Source organism: Melanotaenia boesemani, chromosome 14 (assembly GCF_017639745.1).
Source record: "Melanotaenia boesemani isolate fMelBoe1 chromosome 14, fMelBoe1.pri, whole genome shotgun sequence".
Classification (NCBI taxonomy): Eukaryota; Metazoa; Chordata; class Actinopteri; order Atheriniformes; family Melanotaeniidae; genus Melanotaenia; species Melanotaenia boesemani.
This window is the reverse complement of record NC_055695.1, coordinates 13,284,721-13,308,407: the sequence shown is the minus strand read 5'-3', so window position 1 is coordinate 13,308,407 and position 23,687 is coordinate 13,284,721. Positions and strand designations below refer to the sequence as shown.

Below are 23,687 nucleotides of genomic sequence, written 5' to 3'. Positions count from 1 at the left end.
ACAGATCATTTACAGCTGACTGGCAAATATATAGTTTTTTCTTTATTATCATGAATATTATCAGTATCTATGATAACAGCAGTGTGGAAACATCAGGTCAGAGCTTTGAACAAGGTCTTGATAACACAACTGCCAAATAAAGTTCAATAATAATAATAATAATAATGGATTAGATTTATATAGCGCTTTTCAAGGCACCCAAAGCACTTTACATTGTGTGAATCCACTATTCATCCACTCCTCACTCATACCTGGTGATGGTAAGCTACATGTGTAGCCACAGCTGCCCTGGGGCACGCTGACGGAAACGTGGCTGCCATTCTGCGCCTACGGCCTCTCCGACCATCACCGAACATTCATCCACACATTCATACACCAGCGATGCCAACACTGGAGGCAAGGAGGGTTAAGTGTCTTGCCCAAGGACACAACGACAGATGACTGCGGGAGCGGGAATTGAACCGCCGACCTTCCGATCATTGGACGACCTGCTCTACCGCCTGAGCCACTGCCGCCCCAAGAATGAAAGAAGAGAAAGGATAGACAGGGTGAGAATATGCAGGTAAAAAACATAAAGCCCAGACACCAGAAAACAAGGGCATCTTTTTAAGATGAAAACAAAAGAATCAGTGGTGGTGGAAATTTAACATGTTAATAAAATTAAAAAGTTACTGTAACATGTTGTAAACTCATAATCAGAGAACAGCTGGAACTGTTAAAGTTCTTAAAATGACACTATAACTTTGGTCTATTAAAGTTTGGCCAGGGATATTTTATTTTATTTTATTTATTTTTTACTGTTTTGAATTGAAATGCAATTAAATGCATTTTTCCAGATATGAATAGAGCTCAAGTTTACAGTAATAAAGACAATGTCTATTACTTGATTCAGTTGTCCACTAAAACCTATTTAGTTCTGTATATATATGTATATATAGGTTTTGTAAATAATCAGAGTGGCTGGAGTTCTCCAAAGTGTAGAAAATCTGGTGGCTGAATCCACAAAACAAAACAAAACAAACAAAAATCAGGCAGTCTGACTTAAGCTGAACAGAGAGGGACAAAAACAGACAGGATCACTGGAAAGTCAAGACAGGGAATAAAACTCAACTGATTGTTAGATGGGCAGACAATACTGCCAGAGCCAATGCATACACATATTTAGTGTTAACTGACCTTCCCTTGGGTAAACATCAGAAGGAGTCAGTAAATGCAGCATGTAATGTACATCTATGTTGTTCTAAATCTTCTCTACCATATTCTAGATCATAATGCTGAATTCATATATCATCATCTCACCAACCATCTCCATGGTTATAATTATTGTCATAAAACCAGCAAATGTGACGACTGAAGTTAAACAGCCAACTTTGATGAAGAAACTGATTAAACTGATGATTTGGATAAACATGTTTTTCTTTTTATCACTGAAGTTTGTACAGCAGTGATAAAAGTCCTCTAGCAGCATCATCCAAAGTAAGTTTTTCTTTACTTTTTTACATTAGATGATCACTTTAGTTGTAATAATCAGTTAAATTTTTCATAAAATGTAGACCTAAAAAAAAAGGTCTAATTTGTGCCCCCCTTTTCCTGGTCAGTGCCCCTGCCTGGCCCCCACCAAAAAGTTTCTAGACCCACCCCTGCATATCTGAGGCATAAACCCTGGCTACCACCAAACAGCTACTGTGTTAGAGAAGGTCCTGCCAAAAACAATACTTTGGGGTAAATATGTGATGATGTGAACAATGAACTGCTGGTTTCCACCTTTTCAGCTGAACGATAAACAAACGCTACATAAGAGAAAAGCTGATCATAACACAGAGAGCCACGATTCACAGAACAACATGAGAGGAGATAGATGAAGCGCCTGCTGCGCAAACAGAGACAAAGAGAGTCGTTAGAGCAGGCTGGAGGCTGAAGGCAAAATGGAGGTTAAGTATAAAAAAAAATAAAAAAAATAAAAAATACGGGAAAAGTGCAGGTGTGGAACCCCCTCACCAGGAAAAGAGTGTGTGTTTAAAGACCCTCATTCTTCACAGGGCAACATGCTCCATTATGTTCGGCTCATCTTTTCCATCTTGCCTTTCCATGTCCCGCCATTATAACAGGGAAATGACAGATGTATGGGGCCTGTCATGCCGTGCCTAAACGGTTTATTATTAACAAACCAATGGCTGTCAGGCCAAGTAAAACTCAAAAGAATTAACCCTAAGGAACAATAAGGCTTCATTACATAAAACCATGAGTTAAATTTATAAATCATGCATCTCCACAAATGCCAAAGGTACACATTTGTCCTGTGGTAATATTCACTTCTTATGTATAGCTAAAATTGTAAGTCAGATCTGTCATATTGGTGTGGAAATAATCATTATGGCTAGAAATAATTTATCCTTCTCAGAGTTCATTGTATACTTTCCCATAGATCTTTTATGTTTTCATGTCTATATTCTTCAGCACTGACAGCTTGGTGATCTGGTTGTTTTGTTTCCTTTGGTGGATCGTGTAATCTTTCAGGTTGCTGGAATCCAAATAGCTTCTTTTGTTCTTTGCATTTGGCTGCATTCTCCCTTCACCTTATCACTGTTAGCTAAACGAGTCTGACTGGTGTTCCTGGTGTTCAACCGACTCTAGTCCCACACAGCTGGGTGTGGCTTATCAGATTACTTTGTGCTCTTAGCATAAAGCAGTGATCTTTGGAAAATCCCAAGCAGGCTGATTTAACAAAGGATCCTACTCAAAAACCTTATTGATGGTATAAGAAGTTGTCCTATCCCTTAAAAAGGACTTTAGAAATCTTTAGAGAAACATTTAAATTATGGAAGTAATCACTTGATTCTTCAATATAGTCAATTTGCTGACAATTGGAAAGGATACACTTTTCATTTCACAATCATTAAGCCTACTATGTTCAGTTTAAAGCTTTAGAAAAAGTTTTATACTCCTTACCAAGATCCTTCTGGTTAAAAAAGCAGCAGGGTACTTATGTACAGACCCAGCCTGTTCTAACATTTCCTTTTTAAAGGAATTACATAAAAGCAAACATAAAAAAAAATATTTATCTCAGTAAGACACTGCAATTATGAATCAAGAGTGCCATCAAAAGGTGTCAGTCCCTTTACAGACAGTAAAAATAATACACAATGTATAGGAGGACACACATATACCTTTTACTATAGTTTTTTTCTTCAATTTTCCATAAACAAATCTTCGCCAAACAGCATTAAATGTATATTCAATTATCATTTTCACAACAATACAACTGTGAAACACTTTGGTCAGCTGTGTTGTTTTAAAAGTGCTAAACAAATTAAGTGGAGTTGGAGGTCTGCTTAGTTTGACAGTTCCTTGCCAAGTTTTATCCTGACTTGCAAATCTTGGGCCATTTGGGTGTTCCTTTGATAATACCAAATCCATTCAGCCACTGCAGACTCCAACCAAGTTTAGGGCACATATTTTTTTATTAAAGAGAATAAGACAAAAAAGGGCCATGTAAATAGTCCACATACAGACTACACTGATTTAACAAGAATTTGTATAATATATTCTTTACCCTGATAAATGAGTAGCAGGTCCTCCAGGCTTAACCCGCACTACCTTTCCCCTTTTGATATTATTATTATTATTATTATTATTATTAATAATAATAATCATAATAATTTTAAAAATCAATAAATAACATCAACTTCAAAGTTCATGCAGACACCAGGGACACCATTACCTACATTACCTATACAGTACATCATTTGCAGTATAATATTTAACGTTATATTCTTCATTTTTTTATATATTAGTCTTTAAACAAATCTTAACCAAACAGGTTACTTCATTATCAAATGTCCCACATTCAGTGATCATTTGCTAAACAGCATCCACAACAGATGTTCAAATAATGCCTCCATCATACATTCAACGAGAAAACTTCTCCTACTGTAAAGAAGTAAAAAAAAAAAAAAAAAGACAGGCAAACAAATAAACTCCACTACAAAGATTTTTTTCTTTTAGTCGTGCAGATGACACCTTTTCAGATGAGGTAATGTTCTGGGACTCAAACAAAGACATTAAAAAAAAAACTAACTAAGCTGCTTCTGACAGAACATGTATAACTACTAGTTCATCAAATAGTTGTTTTTTTCCTGCCCCTATTTTAATTTACTGCTGTAATCCTTCCATACATCTTTGGCACCTAACTACTCCGCCATACTTTGAGCTGTTCAAACCGTTCAAACATAAATGCATTCGTTTTTAGTTTGTTTTGTTATTTAATTAAGGACTGACATGATTGGACATAATTATACTTATTATAATGAAACGAAAAGATGTAAAATCAAAATGAAATTTAAATATTCTGAAATAAATATATTTGTATGAAAACACAGTAACATTTTCAAGGATTTGTTTTTTTTTTTAAATATAATTTCTACTGTATATATCTATACTCTTGCTCATTTGTATCTTCCAGAGACAAAGAACATATTCACACACCTGATTTTCAAACCTGACTATTCAAATGTGTGTCCTCAATGCAGCAAAAACATTTTCACACCAAGCCTGGTTGGTTAATTTTAACCCATAAAGGCCTGACCCATGAAAAAAAGGTAAGTAAAGTCCATTTTTTATATGAGGTCTTTATTTGGCCCTTTAACAAAATGTAACAAAAAAATTACATTTTTTTTTCTTTTTTTGGGTGGGGGGGTATCTACCAATTATTACCATGTGATAGTTTAAAAATATTATAATGTGGTTTTCTGCTTATGGGTATCTATTAAGGGACAGAAGACAAGTATCAGATTGTGTTCAACCGGATTTTAAACTAAGTTTATACCATAAATTGAAGCAAAATGTCTCAGAAACTGTATGTGACAAATATGTCACGTCGGGTTCTTATGGGTTAAACTCTAAACATGTATGGCAGAAAAGGATTTAACACAATTTAAAAAAAAATCCTGATTATTTTGTATTGTTGTTATTCTGAAGCTGTGAATATCATAATAGTTCTCTCCAAGGTTCTGTTTTGATCAACCTCACATGTGTCTTAACTTTAAAATTTTGATTTAGATTATAGATATGACTGGAATTTCTTGCAACACCCAACAATGTTTTTAGAAACTAATTCACAGAAGAAAAAAAAGTAACTTAAAAAAACATAAAAAAACACCCATTGTGTGCTATGATACATAACTCATAGAAAACTCCTAGCTCTAGTTTCTCAAGCTTTTACTTACTGGTTGTTCGACGCCATTATTTCAGTATCATTGTGGAAGGACATTTCAGATGTCGATCATGCACTTGTTTCCACAGTGCATAAATCTGAGGTGGAAGGTATTTGTGCACAAGTAGTAGCTGCCTCAGAAAGCAATGTTCATGATCATCTTGTTCTTTGGAATGTAGATTTAGTCCCAGTGTCTTCACACCAATATGGGAAGAAGGTGAAAGTCCTGCTTTGGCCAGACACATCCCCATGTAAGCATCATCAATGGGATGAAGGGGTATGTCCTGAGACATTTTGTATATAACCAGTGCTGTGTAGCCAGACAGTATGTAGCCCCCACCCCCACAGTAAGGGAGGTACTGGTTTTCCTTCTGTATTTGTGTTGGAATATAATATTTACTTGGAGGCCACCTAACAACCTTCTCATTTGTGAACAAAAAGCCAGTGAAAAGGTGCTGGCTTCCATCATTTTCTGTGAGGCTTTGGAGATAATCAACAATATTGCTAGTGTGTGCAAACACATCATCGTCTCCATTAAACAGGAAGCGAACATTTGGACAGTTACTTTCCAGCCACTGTAGGAAGAGCATCTGCTTCAAAGTGAGGTTGTAAAATGTGTCACTGAAGTCCCACTGAAGGATGTCATTGAACTCCTGGTGCTCCAAATCAAGTAGTTTATTCAACTTTTCCTTTTCTAAACCTTCACCAGATGTTCCGGAAATAAAGATCCTTCGTATCCACACACCATTGTGTGACCTCTCTTTCGCCCAAGTTTTACGCAGCACCTCTCGTCGTTCGTAGTTCTCTGGGGAGCTTTTAATGACCAGCAAAAGGAAGACGTCGTCAGAATTATGCATTCCTCCACATTTGTCAGGAACATCCAGTAGCTTGGGGAAATAGCGACAGTGTTGATAGTACAGGAAGTCTTTTAAATGATCAGGAAGAGAGCTGAAGTCTTTCACTTTGGTAACATTCATGTTTTGTTCACATTTTGACACGAGCTCATCGGAGTTGATTGTGATTGTTAGGTTTCTTCGATTTATATTTCTAGGCTTAGGAAGCCGGAGAGGTACACGGGCCCTGGTGAAGTTGGAATCAGCATTATATTTAAACAAGAAAATCACCACGGCAATCACCAAAAGTAAGAAAGTTTGTGAAATGTTCTTCAAAGTCCTGCAATAAAAACACATGACAAATATAAATGCATATACCAAGAAAGTCATTCTTTGCTAAATTCTGTTAAAATTTTCTGTAACAACACACTGTTCTTGAAATGATTTTTAACTTTTAAGAAACAGGTAGTCTTTTTAAGAGGATATGTACAGTTACTGATCTGACATTAATTTCAGATTTAATAACAGGAAATAAAAGGATCACAACAAACATTTTGGAAGCCCATGTCAATTTATGTTTGGGTGTGAATCACTATCTTTAAAGTACATTGAATTGCAGGACTTAAAGTAAAAAAAATAGCATTTTTCACAGTTGTGGATTTCACATTTGTGAACGCAAAATAAATGCAATGAGATTAATCGGCTACTGTTTTCCATAAAGTAATTTTGGCATCACATCCTGAGCTCCAGACATGGGCTTCCCACCCCGATGTCTTGTATTCAGCAGAAGGTCTCCCATTGTTGCTTTTTTTAAATAATTAATTCTGATGTATAGAAAGTAGCTGAAAAAAATTATTCTCCAATGTTCAGGTGTGCAAATGGCTGCGGAGATGCTGTACAACTGCTGAGTCATCTAAAATCAGGCAAAATGGATATACTTATACTAAACTGTAAATGAAAACTAAGTTTACAAGACAGCTGCAGTAAACACATCTTAAAACTAACTTAGATTGTTTTAATTGTTCTAAAAGCTTCTGACTGCAACCACAAAGTAGCATATGTTGACCAATCTGGTAGACAATGCAATAAGACAAACCTGCCTGACTTGAAATTGTGCACTGACCTCCCTCCCCCTGTTGTTTCGTGTTCTCATGTAGCCGGTCTCATGATACACCAGGAAAGAACAAGAATCTATGTGTGCACAAGTGTTAAGTGTAAATGAAAGACCAGAGTTAACATGAAATAAAAACCTTTTCATTTGCAGTAGTCGCAGTTTATAACACTGGAAGTGAAGACAAATTTGTGTATCAAATAACTAAAGTCAACAGGCAACTGGACACATTATTATCTATCCCATCATTAAGGCTTCAGTTTTAGAGGAAACAACTTTTAAACATGTTTTTGGACAGTCTTTGTTCTATGTCCAAAATGAGAAAGAGAATGTGGCACGACAACTTATTCAGCAGCGAAACTGCGTGTAAACCAGGCGTTTTTTTTTTTTTTTTTACTTTGTTTGTTTGCTTTTCTGTTTCTGCCCTTTAATTTTTGCATAATTGTCTCCAACATTGCCACTAAATAAATAAATAAACTTAAAACAATGTCCAATAGTAACTTTAACATCGGAAACAAATTATATTTAGTTATTAAAAGGTTAAGACAGTTTAAGATTGCGTGTATAGCCTAATTGTGTTTGTGTTGCCTCTACTCAAGTGCTTAATATCATTTGGGATTTATTAATTCATTGCAATCCACATTTCGAAGCAGAAAGTCGCGAAAAGGCACAACGTGACAAGTTTTATTGATTTACTGTGAAACATAGCCTAAACGTATGACACGTTTTAATGTGGTCGTCTCTGAGGAAACTGCGGATAGCAGATTTAAAAATTGGAAAATATAGGATTTTATTATTATTATTATTATTATTTCATGCCAGGGTTAAGATATGAGGAGGTTCCGCTGTTACTGAACACCTTGGTTAGAATAGTCTCAAAACATGAACACGAACGTAAAACTCGCCATGAGAGGAAAATACTGTAATACATTACTTTTTAATGTGTCAACATGAATAATATATTGTTAGAACAATAAACGTTTCATAGCCTATTAGAAGATCCCGTTTTTCTTTACCTGGGGGTGGCAGCAGTACGTTTTCCAGAGAATGTAATCAGCTCGAGAGAAAAAAATTGCAGAACCTATAGGCAACAGATCACAATGCATATAAAAATACTAATATACTAGTCAATATACTATACCTGGTCATCTTGAGGTATAAACACGTGAGTCCACCTGACTTATCAGAAAGCTGTAACTTTTTACAAGACGTCAGGAACGAGCTTTCAGCCGAGTCTATTTCTTTACCCGTTTGGATGAGGCGGAGTCAGAGGAAAACCTAAGAAACACACCTGATACAAGAAGACAAAAAGATGGATGGGGAGCTGCCCAGCGAGGGTTCAGCATATTTCACCCCGAGTTTAGGTAGTCAGAATGTCGCTGCGCCAAAGCAGAGCGAGCATCCCGAAGTATTTGCCTTTAAAATGATGAGTTTAAACTTTGAGGTTAAAAACAGTGTAATGAAAACAAATAAACAACTGATTTTTGGTGTCGTATGTAGTCGCGGTTGTTAAAGTGACCCGGCGTCCAAGGAAACGGTGCCTGAGCAGACAAAAGCGTGAGAAAACCACCAACAACATAAGGCGCCTTTAAGTGGATATTCTGCAAATGTGGAACCAGTTTTATCAAATGCCTGTGATTTCCCACCTGTATGGAGGACCTAGCAACATTTAAAATGGTTACAGAAATTAAAAAAAAAAAATCCAGTAGACTGGCCACTTAATATAACAACAAATTATAGAAAAAGCATTTTCCACTTTAATTTTTACAATGTGACAAAATGGCAATTTCACTTCTAGTTTCTGACTGTTTTATTTTAACTTTGTATTAATAAACTTTTGCCGCTTAATTTCCAGTTTTATTTATTTTATTAGTTTTTTTCTTTTACAATTTTTAATTTCATTTATTTATTTCTGTGTAAGTCTCCCAAATCATTTATTTATTTAGTTAGTTATTGTTCTTTAAAAATCATAGTAATATTTAAATATACCATTTATTTCCAATCTTGCATTTTCTTTATGTATGTATTTCCTTTTTACATTTCTCGAGCCAAGTGTTTCTCAATCCAGGTCTTCAGGACCCATGGCCTGCATGTTTTAGACACGTTCCCATCACACCTGATCCAGATTAATGAGCTTCCTCATCAAGTTCATGCCTTGTTAAATGTTATTTATTTCATTCGGGTGTGTTAACATAGGGTTGCCTTTAAAATATGCAGGAAGATGGCTCCTGAGGACCAGGGTTGAGAAAAACTGCTCTAGCCACTTCTGCCTTGTGGTCAACTCCTTGCTGATTGGTTAGTCAACACTGATGCAGGTAACATGCCTAAAGTGCAGGAACGACAATGTCTGGCTGTCCTGCTTGTGGTCTTTGTAGGAAGACTGTCACAGTCTGTCCTGCCACTCCTCCAGCACTCCTCTGATCCTCCACACCTGTCCCTGATCCCAGCTCTCCAATCCACCCAACCTGTCACACCTGTACCTCATTGTCTCACCAGTCCTTATAAGCTCCAGTTCACCTCCCAGTCTCCGTTGGACCTCGTTCAAGCAAGCTGAACCTTTCCACTTCCCCATCCCGGTCCCGACTCACCAAGCTGTCAACTTCATGATCAGAAGGCTCCTGCTTCAGTTAGTTTCTCAGTTTGGAATAAAACCTATTAAACCAGTCCTGTCTCAGAGGGGTCCTTCACACCAAAGACGGAGATGTTTTGAGTGGAAAGGAGCAGATAGAACTGCAGCCGAAATGGCTGACCTTTGACAGGAGAAATTGTAGGTGCTTAGTCACTCTCTTAGCTGAAAATCACATAGTTTAGTAACTATTAACAGTTACTAATAACTTAACTATTTACAAAACAAAACCAAATATTTAGAACAGCTCCACTGAGTGAAGCATTCTTTATTCACTTCATCAGGACATGTCAGAAGCTGAAGTTTTTCTGTTCTGTGTTTTTTTAGCACACTATTTGTCATTTGTGGAAAATTTGTCTGGAATTTGACAGCTGAGTGTAGCAGTCAGACAGCTAAGACAGCTTTTTACCAGCTCAGAAACATCAACAGAATTAAAAGTTTAGTTCCCAGAAAGACCAGGAGAAATGCATCCATGCATTCATCTCCAGTTGAGTGGATTACCCTAATGGTCTTTTAACAGGACTTCCTAAAATGAGCATTAAACATCTGTGCTCATCCAAAACGCTGCTGCTAGAGTTTTAACCAGGACTAAGAGATCTGAACACATCACACCAATTTTGAAATCTTTACTATGGCTTCCAGTCAGTCACAGAATAGATTTTAAAACCCTTCTGATCGTTTACAAATCCCAGAACGGTTTATGCCTAGAATACATCTGTGATATGTTCAGAGAATATAAACCTAGCAGAGCTCTTAGAGGAGATGATTGTTGGAGCCATCCTGGACCTGTCACTGTAAACAAGAAGATATAAATAGGGGACATCAAATTGTTTCTTAGAGTTTTAATCCATATCCTCTACCCAGAGTGTAAGTGAGGTGTTCTGGCAACAGCATCAAATCCAGAGATTTCAAGAAACTGAGCAAACAAATAAGGAAGTCAAATGCAAATTATGTAGAATAAGAATGTCTAATTACAGTTGGGGATTCACAAAACTGTCTCAAAAATGTTGCTTTTCAGGAAAGGAAAAAATGGAAAAATGACTGGTTTTCTTGTAGCTTAACACGTGTGAGAGTGAAGGGCACACACGAATGATGATATCACTGTAAAGGTATGACCAGTGGACTTTAAGGCTGAAAATATACTTGATGTAAATTACACATATGTGTGATTATCATGGCCGCCTTGCATATTTTGCATTAAAAGCACCATTCACGCACATCCTCAGAAATTAAGGTTACTCATTCACAAGCTGCAATATTTGAGTAACTGCCAGGGGGAGTGTAGGGACTGATTTGATGGAATGTCAACGAGAAAACAGGCAAACAAAAAAACTCCACTACAAAGATGTTTCTCTTTTAGTCGTGCAGATGACACCTTTTCAGATGAGGTAATGTTCTGGGACTCAAACAAAGGCATTAAAAAAAAAACTAACACAAAGGGAAAGCTGCTTCTGACAGAACATGTATAACTACTAGTTCATCAAATAGTTGTTTTTTTCCTGCCCCTATTTTAATTTACTGCTGTAATCCTTCCATACATCTTTGGCACCTAACTACTCCGCCATACTTTGAGCTGTTCAAACCGTTCAAACATAAATGCATTCGTTTTTAGTTTGTTTTGTTATTTAATTAAGGACTGACATGATTGGACATAATTATACTTATTATAATGAAACGAAAAGATGTAAAAACAAAATGAAATTTAAATATTCTGAAACAAATATATTTGTATGAAAACACAGTAACATTTTCAAGGATTTGTTTTTTTTTTTTTAAATATAATTTCTACTGTATATATCTATACTCTTGCTCATTTGTATCTTCCAGAGACAAAGAACATATTCACGTACCTGATTTATAAACCTGACTATTAAAATGTGTGTCATCAATGCAGCAAAAACATTTTCACACCAAGCCTGGTCGGTTAATTTTAACCCATAAAGGCCTGACCCATAAAAAATATTTTAAATTTTTAAATATGAGGTCTTTATTTGGGTCTTTAACAAAATTTAACAAAAAAATTTACATTTTTTTGGAGGGGGGGTCTACCAATGATTACCATGTGATAGTTTAAAAATATTATAATGTGGTTTTCTGCTTATGGGTATCTATTAAGGGACAGAAGACAAGTATCAGATTGTGTTCAACCGGATTTTAAACTAAGTTTATACCATAAATTGAAGCAAAATGTCTCAGAAACTGTATGTGACAAATATGTCACGTCGGGTTCTTATGGGTTAAACTCTAAACATGTATGGCAGAAAAGGATTTAACACAATTTAAAAAAAATCCTGATTATTTTGTTTTGTTGTTATTCTGAAGCTGTGAATATCATAATAGTTCTCTCCAAGGTTCTGTTTTGATCAACCTCACATGTGTCTTAACTTTAAAATTTTGATTTAGATTATAGATATGACTGGAATTTCTTGCAACACCCAACAATGTTTTTAGAAACTAATTCACAGAAGAAAAAAAAGTAACTTAAAAAAAACATAAAAAAACACCCATTGTGTGCTATGATACATAACTCATAGAAAACTCCTAGCTCTAGTTTCTCAAGCTTTTACTTACTGGCTGTTCGACGCCATTATTTCAGTATCATTGTGGAAGGACATTTCAGATGTCGATCATGCACTTGTTTCCACAGTGCATAAATCTGAGGTGGAAGGTATTTGTGCACAAGTAGTAGCTGCCTCAGAAAGCAATGTTCATGATCATCTTGTTCTTTGGAATGTAGATTTAGTCCCAGTGTCTTCACACCAATATGGGAAGAAGGTGAAAGTCCTGCTTTGGCCAGACACATCCCCATGTAAGCATCATCAATGGGATGAAGGGGTATGTCCTGAGACATTTTGTATATAACCAGTGCTGTGTAGCCAGACAGTATGTAGCCCCCACCCCCACAGTAAGGGAGGTACTGGTTTTCCTTCTGTATTTGTGTTGGAATATAATATTTACTTGGAGGCCACCTAACAACCTTCTCATTTGTGAACAAAAAGCCAGTGAAAAGGTGCTGGCGTCCATCATTTTCTGTGAGGCTTTGGAGATAATCAACTATATTGCTAGTGTGTGCAAACACATCATCGTCTCCATTAAACAGGAAGCGAACATTTGGACAGTTACTTTCCAGCCACTGTAGGAAGAGCATCTGCTTCAAAGTGAGGTTGTAAAATGTGTCACTGAAGTCCCACTGAAGGATGTCACTGAACTCCTGGTGCTCCAAATCAAGTAGTTTATTCATCTTTTCCTTTTCTAAACCTTCACCAGATGTTCCGGAAATAAAGATCCTTCGTATCCACACACCATTGTGTGACCTCTCTTTCGCCCAAGTTTTACGCAGCACCTCTCGTCGTTCGTAGTTCTCTGGGGAGCTTTTAATGACCAGCAAAAGGAAGACGTCGTCAGAATTATTCATTCCTCCACATTTGTCAGGAACATCCAGTAGCTTGGGGAAATAGCGACAGTGTTGATAGTACAGGAAGTCTTTTAAATGATCAGGAAGAGAGCTGAAGTCTTTCACTTTGGTAACATTCATGTTTTGTTCACATTTTGACACGAGCTCATCGGAGTTGATTGTGATTGTTAGGTTTCTTCGATTTACATTTCTAGGCTTAGGAAGCCGGAGAGGTACACGGGCCCTGGTGAAGTTGGAATCAGCATTATATTTAAACAAGAAAATCACCACGGCAATCACCAAAAGTAAGAAAGTTTGTGAAATGTTCTTCAAAGTCCTGCAATAAAAACACATGACAAATATAAATGCATATACCAAGAAAGTCATTCTTTGCTAAATTCTGTTAAAATTTTCTGTAACAACACACTGTTCTTGAAATGATTTTTAACTATTAAGAAACAGGTTGTCTTTTTAAGAGGATATGTACAGTTACTGATCTGACATTAATTTCAGATTTAATAACAGGAAATAAAAGGATCACAACAAACATTTTGGAAGCCCATGTCAATTTATGTTTGGGTGTGAATCACTATCTTTAAAGTACATTGAATTGCAGGACTTAAAGTAAAAAAAATAGCATTTTACACAGTTGTGGATTTCACATTTGTGAACGCAAAATAAATGCAATGAGATTAATCGGCTACTGTTTTCCATAAAGTAATTTTGGCATCACATCCTGAGCTCCAGACATGGGCTTCCCACCCCGATGTCTTGTATTCAGCAGAAGGTCTCCCACTGTTGCTTTTTTTATAATTAATTTTGATGTATAGAAAGTAGCTGAAAAAAAATTCGTTACAAATTACTCTCCAATGTTCAGGTGTGCAAATGGCTGCGGAGATGCTGTACAACTGCTGAGTCATCTAAAATCAGGCAAAATGGATATACTTATACTAAACTGTAAATGAAAACTAAGTTTACAAGACAGCTGCAGTAAACACATCTTAAAACTAACTTAGATTGTTTTAATTGTTCTAAAAGCTTCTGACTGCAACCACAAAGTAGCATATGTTGACCAATCTGGTAGACAATGTAATAAGACAAAGCTGTCTGACTTGAAATTGTGCTCTGACCTCCCTCCCCCTGTTGTTTCATGTTCTCATGTAGCCGGTCTCATGATACACCAGGAAAGAACAAGAATCTATGTGTGCACAAGTGTTAAGTGTAAATGAACGACCAGAGTTAACATGAGTCTGTTTATCAAAACACTGTCCTCATGTAAATGTCAATGCAAAGCAGCTACTGTCGCTCTCACTTTGGTAAAACCTTTAAACCATGTTGCATTCGTCCAAACAAACCAGCGTTCAGACCAGTCACTGATAGCCCTGCATTAGCTATAACCAACATGGGTGGAATCTACGTGCAGAAATAAAAACCTTTTCATTTGCAATAGTCGCAGTTTATAACACTGAAAATGAAGACAAATTTGTGTACCAAATAACTAAAGTCAACAGGTAAATGGACACATTATTATCTATCCCATCATTAAGGCTTTAGTTTTAGAGGAAACAACTTTTAAACATGTTTTTGGACAGTCTTTGTTTTATGTCCAAAATGAGAAAGACAATGTGGCATGACAACTTATTCAGCAGCTTTTTTTTTTTTTTTTTCTGTTTCTGCCCTTTAATGTTTGCATAGTTGTCTCCAACATTGCCAATAAATAAATAAATAAATAAATAAACGTGATGAACTAAAAACAATGTCCAATAGTAACTTTAACATCGGAAACAAATTATATTTAGTTATTAAAAGGTTAAGACAGTTTAAGATTGCGTGTATAGCCTAATTGTGTTTGTGTTGTCTTGTGTTGCCTCTACTCAAGTGCTTAATATCATTTGGGATTTATTAATTCATTGCAATCCGCATTTCGAAGCAGAAAGTCGCGAAAAGGCACATGAGGAGGTTCTACTGTTACTGAACACCTTGGTTAGAATAGTCTCAAAACATGAAACGTTGTATGACATACCGAAAGTGAAAGTGAAAACTCGTCATGAGAGGAAAATACTGTAATACATTACTTTTTAACATGAATAATATATTGTTAGAATAATAAACGTTTCATAGCCTATTAGAAGATCCCGTTTTTCTTTACCTGGGGGTGGCAGCAGTACGTTTTCCAGAGAATGTAATCAGCTCGAGAGAAAAAAATTGCAGAATCACAATGCATATAAAAATACTAATATACTAGTCAATATACTATACCTGGTCATCTTGAGGTATAAACATGTGAGTCCACCTGACATATCAGAAAGCTGTAACTTTTTACAAAACGTCAGGAACGAGCTTTCAGCCGAGTCTATTTCTTTACCCGTTTGAATGAGGCGGAGTCAGAGGAAAACCTAACAAACACACCTGATACAAGAAGACAAAAAGATGGATGGGGAGCTGCCCAGCGAGGATTCAGCATATTTCACCCCGAGTTTAGGTAGTCAGAATGTCGCTGCGCCAAAGCAGAGCGAGCATCCCGAAGTATTTGCCTTTAAAATGATGAGTTTAAACTTTGAGGTTAAAAACAGTGTAATGAAAACAAATAAACAACTGATTTTTGGTGTCGTATGTAGTCGCGGTTGTTAAAGTGACCCGGCGTCCAAGGAAACGGTGCCTGAGCAGACAAAAGCGTGAGAAAACCACCACCAACATAAGGCGCCTTTAAGTGGATATTCTGCAAATGTGGAACCAGTTTTATCAAATGCCTGTGATTTCCCAGCTGTATGGAGGACCTAGCAACATTTAAAATGGTTACAGAAATTAAAAAAAAAAAATCCAGTAGACTGGCCACTTAATATAACAACAAATTATAAAAAAAGCATTTTCCACTTTAATTTTTACAATGTGACAAAATGGCAATTTCACTTCTAGTTTCTGACTGTTTTACTTTAACTTTGTATTAATAAACTTTTGCCGCTTAATTTCCAGTTTTATTTATTTTATTAGTTTTTTTCTTTTACAATTTTTAATTTCATTTATTTATTTCTGTGTAAGTCTCCCAAATCATTTATTTATTTAGTTAGTTATTGTGCTTTAAAAATCATAGTAATATTTAAATATACCATTTATTTCCAATCTTGCATTTTCTTTAGTTATGTATTTCCTTTTTACATTTCTCGAGCCAAGTGTTTCTCAATCCAGGTCTTCAGGACCCATGGCCTGCATGTTTTAGACACGTTCCCATCACACCTGATCCAGATTAATGAGCTTCCTCATCAAGTTCATGCCTTGTTAAATGTTATTTATTTCATTCGGGTGTGTTAACATAGGGTTGCCTTTAAAATATGCAGGAAGGTGGCTCCTGAGGACCAGGGTTGAGAAACACTGCTCTAGCCACTTCTGCCTTGTGGTCAACTCCTTGCTGATTGGTTAGTCAACACTGATGCAGGTAACATGCCTAAAGTGCAGGAACGACAATGTCTGGCTGTCCTGCTTGTGGCCTCTGTAGGAAGACGGAGATGTTTTGAGTGGAAAGGAGGAGGTAGAACTGCAGCAGAAATGGCTGACCTTTGACAGGAGAAATTGTAGGTGCTTAGTCACTCTCTTAGCTGAAAATCACACAGTCTAGTAATTACTAACAGTTACTAATAACTCTTAACTATTTACAAAACAAAACCAAATATTTAGAACAGCTCCACTGAGTGAAGCATTCTTTATTCACTTCATCAGGACATGTCAGAAGCTGAAGTTTTTCTGTTCTGTGTTTTTTTAGCACACTATTTGTCATTTGTGGAAAATTTGTCCGGAATTTGACAGCTGAGTGTAGCAGTCAGACAGCTAAGACAGTTTTTTACCAGCTCAGAAACATCAACAGAATTAAAAGTTTAGTTCCCAGAAAGACCAGGAGAAATGCATCCATGCATTCATCTCCAGTCGACTGGATCACTGTAATGGTCTTTTAACAGGACTTCCAAAAAAGAGCATTAAACATCTGTGCTCATCCAAAACGCTGCTGCTAGAGTTTTAACCAGGACTAAGAGATCTGAACACATCACACCAATTTTGAAATCTTTACTATGGCTTCCAGTCAGTCACAGAATAGATTTTAAAACCCTTCTGATCGTTTACAAATCCCAAAATGGTTTATGCCTAGAATACATCTGTGATATGTTCAGAGAATATAAACCTAGCAGAGCTCTTAGAGGAGATGATTGATGGAGCCATCCTGGACCTGTCACTGTAAACAAGAAGATATAAATAGGGGACATCAAATTGTTTCTTAGAGTTTTAATCCATATCCTCTACCCAGAGTGTAAGTTAGGTGTTCTGGCAACAGCATCAAAGCCAGAGATTTCAAGAAACTGAGCAAACAAATAAGGAAGTCAAATGCAAATTGACAAAGTCAAATGCAAATTATGTAGAATAAGAATGTCTAATTACAGTTGGGGATTCACAAAACTGTCTCAAAAATGTTGCTTTTCAGGAAAGGAAAAAATTGAAAAATGACTGGTTTTCTTGTAGCTTAACACGTGTGAGAGTGAAGGGCACACACGAATGATGATATCACTGTAAAGGTATGACCAATGGACTTTAAGGCTGAAAATATACTTGATGTAAATTACACATATGTGTGATTATCATGGCCGCCTTGCATATTTTGCATTAAAAGCACCATTCACGCACATCCTCAGAAATTAAGGTTACTCATTCACAAGCTGCAATATTTGAGTAACTGCCAGGGGGAGTGTAGGGACTGATTTGATGGAATGTCAACGAGAAAACAGGCAAACAAAAAAACTCCACTACAAAGATGGTTCTCTTTTAGTCTGCAGATGACACCTTTTCAGATGAGGTAATGTTCTGGGACTCAAACAAAGGCATTAAAAAAAAACTAACACAAAGGGAAAGCTGCTTCTGACAGAACATGTATAACTACTAGTTCATCAAATAGTTGTTTTTTTCCTGCCTCTATTTTAATTTACTGCTGTAATCCTTCCATACATCTTTGGCACCTACCTACTCCGCCATACTTTGAGCTGTTCAAACCGTTCAAACATAAATGCATTCGTTTTTAGTTTGTTTTGTTATTTAATTAAGGACTGACATGATTGGACATAATTATACTTATTATAATGAAACGAAAAGATGTAAAATCAAAATGAAATTTAAATATTCTGAAATAAATATATTTGTATGAAAACACAGTAACATTTTCAAGGATTTGGTTTTTTTTTTAAATATAATTTCTACTGTATATATCTATACTCTTGCTCATTTGTATCTTCCAGAGACAAAGAACATATTCACGTACCTGATTTATAAACCTGACTATTAAAATGTGTGTCATCAATGCAGCAAAAACATTTTCACACCAAGCCTGGTTGGTTAGTTTTAACCCATAAAGGCCCGACCCATGAAAAAAAGGTAAGTAAAGTCCATTTTTTTAAATATGAGGTCTTTATTTGGCCCTTTAACAAAATGTAACAAAAAAATTACATTTTTTTTTCTTTTTTTGGGTGGGGGGGTATCTACCAATTATTACCATGTGATAGTTTAAAAATATGATAATATGGTTTTCTGCTTATTGGTATCTATTAAGGGACAGAAGACAAGTATCAGATTGTGTTCAACCGGATTTTAAACTAAGTTTATACCATAAATTGAAGCAAAATGTCTCAGAAACTGTATGTGACAAATATGTCACGTCGGGTTCTTATGGGTTAAACTCTAAACATGTATGGCAGAAAAGGATTTAACACAATTTAAAAAAAAATCCTGATTATTTTGTATTGTTGTTATTCTGAAGCTGTGAATATCATAATAGTTCTCTCCAAGGTTCTGTTTTGATCAACCTCACATGTGTCTTAACTTTAAAATTTTGCTTTAGATTATAGATATGACTGGAATTTCTTGCAACACCCAACAATGTTTTTAGAAACTAATTCACAGAAGAAAAAAAAGTAACTTAAAAAAACATTAAAAAAAACACCCATTGTGTGCTATGATACATAACTCATAGAAAACTCCTAGCTCTAGTTTCTCAAGCTTTTACTTACTGGCTGTTCGACGCCATTATTTCAGTATCATAGTGGAAGGACATTTCAGATGTCGATCATGCACTCGTTTCCACATTGAATCAATCTGAGGTGGAAGGTATCTGTGTACAACTAGTAGCTGCCTCAGAAAGCAATGTTCATGATCATCTTGTTCTTTGGAACGTACATTTAGTCCCAGTGTCTTCACACCAATATGGGAAGAAGGTGAAAGTCCTGCTTTGGCCAGACACATCCCCATGTAAGCATCATCAATGGGATGAAGGGGTATGTCCTGAGACATTTTGTATATAACCAGTGCTGTGTAGCCAGACAGTATGTAGCCCCCACCCCCACAGTAAGGGAGGTACTGGTCTTCCTTCTGTATTTGTGTTGGAATATAATATTTACTTGGAGGCCACCTAACAACCTTCTCATTTGTGAACAAAAAGCCAGTGAAAAGGTGCTGGCTTCCATCATTTTCTGTGAGGCTTTGGAGATAATCAACTATATTGCTAGTGTGTGCAAACACATCATCGTCTCCATTAAACAGGAAGCGAACATTTGGACAGTTACTTTCCAGCCACTGTAGGAAGAGCATCTGCTTCAAAGTGAGGTTGTAAAATGTGTCACTGAAGTCCCACTGAAGGATGTCACTGAACTCCTGGTGCTCCAAATCAAGTAGTTTATTCATCTTTTCCATTTCTAAACCTTCACCAGATGTTCCGGAAATAAAAATCCTTCGTATCCACACACCATTGTGTGACCTCTCTTTCGCCCAAGTTTTACGCAGCACCTCTCGTCGTTCGTAGTTCTCTGGGGAGCTTTTAATGACCAGCAAAAGGAAGACGTCGTCAGAATTATTCATTCCTCCACATTTGTCAGGAACATCCAGTAGCTTGGGGAAATAGCGACAGTGTTGATAGTACAGGAAGTCTTTTAAATGATCAGGAAGAGAGCTGAAGTCTGTCATGTTGGTAACATTCATGTTTTGTTCACATTTTGACACGAGCTCATCGGAGTTGATTGTGATTGTTAGGTTTCTTCGATTTACATTTCTAGGCTTAGGAAGCCGGAGAGGTACACGGGCCCTGGTGAAGTTGGAATCAGCATTATATTTAAACAAGAAAATCACCACGGCAGTTGCTCCCAAAAGGAAGAAAGTTTGTGAAACGTTCTTCAAAGTCCTGCAATAAAAACACATGACAAATATAAATGCATATACCAAGAAAGTCATTCTTTGCTAAATTCTGTTAAAATTTTCTGTAACAACACATTGTTCTTGAAATGATTTTTAACTATTAAGAAACAGGTTGTCTTTTTAAGAGGATATGTACAGTTACTGATCTGACATTAATTTCAGATTTAATAACAGGAAATAAAAGGATCACAACAAACATTTTGGAAGCCCATGTCAATTAATGTTTGGGTGTGAATCACTATCTTTAAAGTACATTGAATTGCAGAACTTAAAGTAAAAAAAAAATAGCATTTTTCACAGTTGTGGATTTCACATTTGTGAACGCAAAATAAATGCAATGAGATTAATCGGCTACTGTTTTCCATAAAGTAATTTTGGCATCACATCCTGAGCTCCAGACATGGGCTTCCCACCCCGATGTCTTGTATTCAGCAGAAGGTCTCCCATTGTTGCTTTTTTTAAATAATTAATTCTGATGTATAAAAAGTAGCTGAAAAAAAATCCGTTACAAATTACTCTCCAATGTTCAGGTGTGCAAATGGCTGCGGAGATGCTGTACAACTGCTGAGTCATCTAAAATCAGGCAAAATGGATATACTTATACTAAACTGTAAATGAAAACTAAATTTACAAGACAGCTGCAGTAAACACATCTTAAAACTAACTTAGATTGTTTTAATTGTTCTAAAAGCTTCTGACTGCAACCACAAAGTAGCATATGTTGACCAATCTGGTAGACAATGTAATAAGACAAACCTGCCTGACTTGAAATTGTGCACTGACCTCCCTCCCCCTGTTGTTTCGTGTTCTCATGTAGCCGGTCTCACGATACACCAGGAAAGAACAAGAATCTATGTGTGCACAAGTGTTAAGTGTAAATGAACGACCAGAGTTAACATGAGTCTGTTTATCAAAACATTGTCCTCATGTAAATGTCAATGCAAAGCAGCTACTGTCGCTCTCACTTTGGTAAAACCTTTAAACCATGTTGCATTCGTCCAAACAAACCAGTAGAGATGTGACACTCATGAACGAATCGCTTCTTTTGAACGACTCTTTTAAATGAACGATGGGAACCGATTCACAGCTGTGAGCCGTTCATTTGTGAGCCATTCTTTTTATATACAAATTTTTGACACTGCTTTCATCAAACCAAATCAAATCAAACTTTATTCATGAAGTGCTTTTCATGCCATAGGCAACACAAAGTTCTTTACATGATTAAAACCATTTATGCATATCTCAGTTCATATCTCATTGTTCAATAAAACAAGCCTTTACATACATCAAAGTAGAATAAGAATAAGAATAAAAACACTCAATGAAAGCTTTCACACAGTCACACGCACACACGTTTACACACACACACACGCCAAGCCCAACCCCCCTCCCCCCTTTCCAGCTAAAAAAGACTTAATGAATAAATGAACAAATAATTAAATAAGAAGTAGTAAAGCTGAGTCAAATGAAAATAAAATAAATAACATTTGTGACATAATAGAAGTCTGATGTCCAACATGCTCCATTCATGTAAAGCATCTATGGGCAGAGAGTTTTGTTTGGAAACAAATACTGTGGGTTCGATCCAAAATATTTACTAGAATTTGCACTGAATGCTCAAGTTTATCCTTTTTATCTCTATTTTTCCTTTAATTTCTTAATCTTGTAGAGTAGATTTTATATAGGTACATATTTTGATTTTTTGTCATTCTTACATATTGTGAAATTTTGTAAGATATTGTGAGAACGAGCCAGTCTTTTGAATGGCTCTTTAAAAGGAACGGCTCCTCAAGATCCGACTCCCTTCAAAGAGCCATAAATCCCATCTCTACAAACCAGCGTTCAGACCAGTCACTGATAGCCCTGCATTAGCTATAACCAACATGGGTGGAATCTACGTGCAGAAATAAAAACCTTTTCATTTGCAGTAGTCGCAGTTTATAACACTGAAAATGAAGACAAATTTGTGTACCAAATAACTAAAGTCAACAGGTAACTGGACACATTATTATCTATCCCATCATTAAGGCTTCAGTTTTAGAGGAAACAACTTTTAAACATGTTTTTGGACAGTCTTTGTTTTATGTCCAAAATGAGAAAGACAATGTGGCATGACAACTTATTCAGCAGCTTTTTTTTTCTGTTTCTGCCCTTTAATGTTTGCATAGTTGTCTCCAACATTGCCAATAAATAAATAAACGTGATGAACTAAAAACAATGTCCAATAGTAACTTTAACATCGGAAACAAATTATATTTAGTTTTTAAAAGGTTAAGACAGTTTAAGATTGCGTGTATAGCCTAATTGTGTTTGTGTTGTCTTGTGTTGCCTCTACTCAAGTGCTTAATATCATTTGGGATTTATTAATTCATTGCAATCCACATTTCGAAGCAGAAAGTCGCGAAGAGGCACAACGTGACAAGTTTTATTGATTTACTGTGAAACACAGCCTAAACGTATGACACGTTTTAATGTGGTCGTCTCTGAGGAAACTGCGGATAGCAGATTTAAAAATTGGATAATTTAGGATTTTATTATTATTATTATTATTTCATGCCAGGGTTAAGATATGAGGAGGTTCTACTGTTACGGAACACCTTGGTTAGAATAGTCTCAAAACATGTTGTATGACATACCGAACGTGAAAACTCGTCATGAGAGGAAAATACTGTAATACATTACTTTTTAATGTGTCAACATGAATAATATATTGTTAGAACAATAAACGTTTCATAGCCTATTAGAAGATCCAGTTTTTCTTTACCTGGGGTGGCAGCAGTACGTTTTCCAGAGAATGTAATCAGCTCGAGAGAAAAAAAATGCAGAACCTATAGGCAACAGATCACAATGCATATAAAAAATACTAATATATTAGTCAATATACTATACCTGGTCATCTTGAGGTATAAACATGTGAGTCCACCTCACTTATCAGAAAGCTGTAACTTTTTACAAGACGTCAGGAACGAGCTTTCAGCCGAGTCTATTTCTTTACCCGTTTGAATGAGGCGGAGTCAGAGGAAAACCTAAGAAACACACCTGATACAAGAAGAAAAAAGATGGATGGGGAGCTGCCCAGCGAGGATTCAGCATATTTCACCCCGAGTTTAGGTAGTCAGAATGTCGCTGCGCCAAAGCAGAGCGAGCATCCCGAAGTATTTGCCTTTAAAATGATGAGTTTAAACTTTGAGGTTAAAAACAGTGTAATGAAAACAAATAAACAACTGATTTTTGGTGTCGTATGTAGTCGCGGTTGTTAAAGTGACCCGGGGTCCAAGGAAACGGTGCCTGAG

At 36.3% G+C, this 23,687-nt stretch overlaps 3 protein-coding genes across 4 annotated transcripts; all 3 read right to left on the bottom strand.

Moving 5' to 3' along the window:
- Nucleotides 1-4,773: 4,773 nt before the first annotated feature.
- On the bottom strand, nucleotides 4,774-8,422 carry LOC121653596 (N-acetyllactosaminide beta-1,3-N-acetylglucosaminyltransferase 3-like). The gene is made up of 2 exons (XM_042007167.1): nucleotides 8,298-8,422; nucleotides 4,774-6,385 (listed from the first exon to the last, which is right to left on the bottom strand). Exons 1-2 carry the CDS (start codon nucleotides 8,303-8,305, stop codon nucleotides 5,242-5,244), a joined length of 1,152 nt encoding a protein of 383 aa, XP_041863101.1. The 5' UTR covers nucleotides 8,306-8,422; the 3' UTR covers nucleotides 4,774-5,241.
- Nucleotides 6,286-15,559, bottom strand: LOC121653594 (N-acetyllactosaminide beta-1,3-N-acetylglucosaminyltransferase 3-like). The gene is made up of 3 exons (XM_042007164.1): nucleotides 15,436-15,559; nucleotides 12,354-13,513; nucleotides 6,286-6,385 (listed from the first exon to the last, which is right to left on the bottom strand). The coding sequence occupies exons 1-2, from the start codon at nucleotides 15,474-15,476 to the stop codon at nucleotides 12,370-12,372; spliced, it is 1,185 nt and encodes a 394-aa protein (XP_041863098.1). The 5' UTR covers nucleotides 15,477-15,559; the 3' UTR covers nucleotides 6,286-6,385; nucleotides 12,354-12,369.
- On the bottom strand, nucleotides 13,439-23,351 carry LOC121653595 (N-acetyllactosaminide beta-1,3-N-acetylglucosaminyltransferase 3-like). 2 transcript variants are annotated; one of them, XM_042007166.1, is made up of 3 exons: nucleotides 23,284-23,351; nucleotides 19,218-20,380; nucleotides 13,439-13,513 (listed from the first exon to the last, which is right to left on the bottom strand). In XM_042007166.1, the coding sequence occupies exons 1-2, from the start codon at nucleotides 23,289-23,291 to the stop codon at nucleotides 19,234-19,236; spliced, it is 1,155 nt and encodes a 384-aa protein (XP_041863100.1). In that variant the 5' UTR covers nucleotides 23,292-23,351; the 3' UTR covers nucleotides 13,439-13,513; nucleotides 19,218-19,233. The 2 variants fall into 2 exon arrangements, with proteins under 2 accessions (XP_041863100.1, XP_041863099.1); XM_042007165.1 differs by lacking the exon at nucleotides 13,439-13,513 and having other exon boundaries at nucleotides 18,764-20,380.
- Nucleotides 23,352-23,687: the final 336 nt, after the last annotated feature.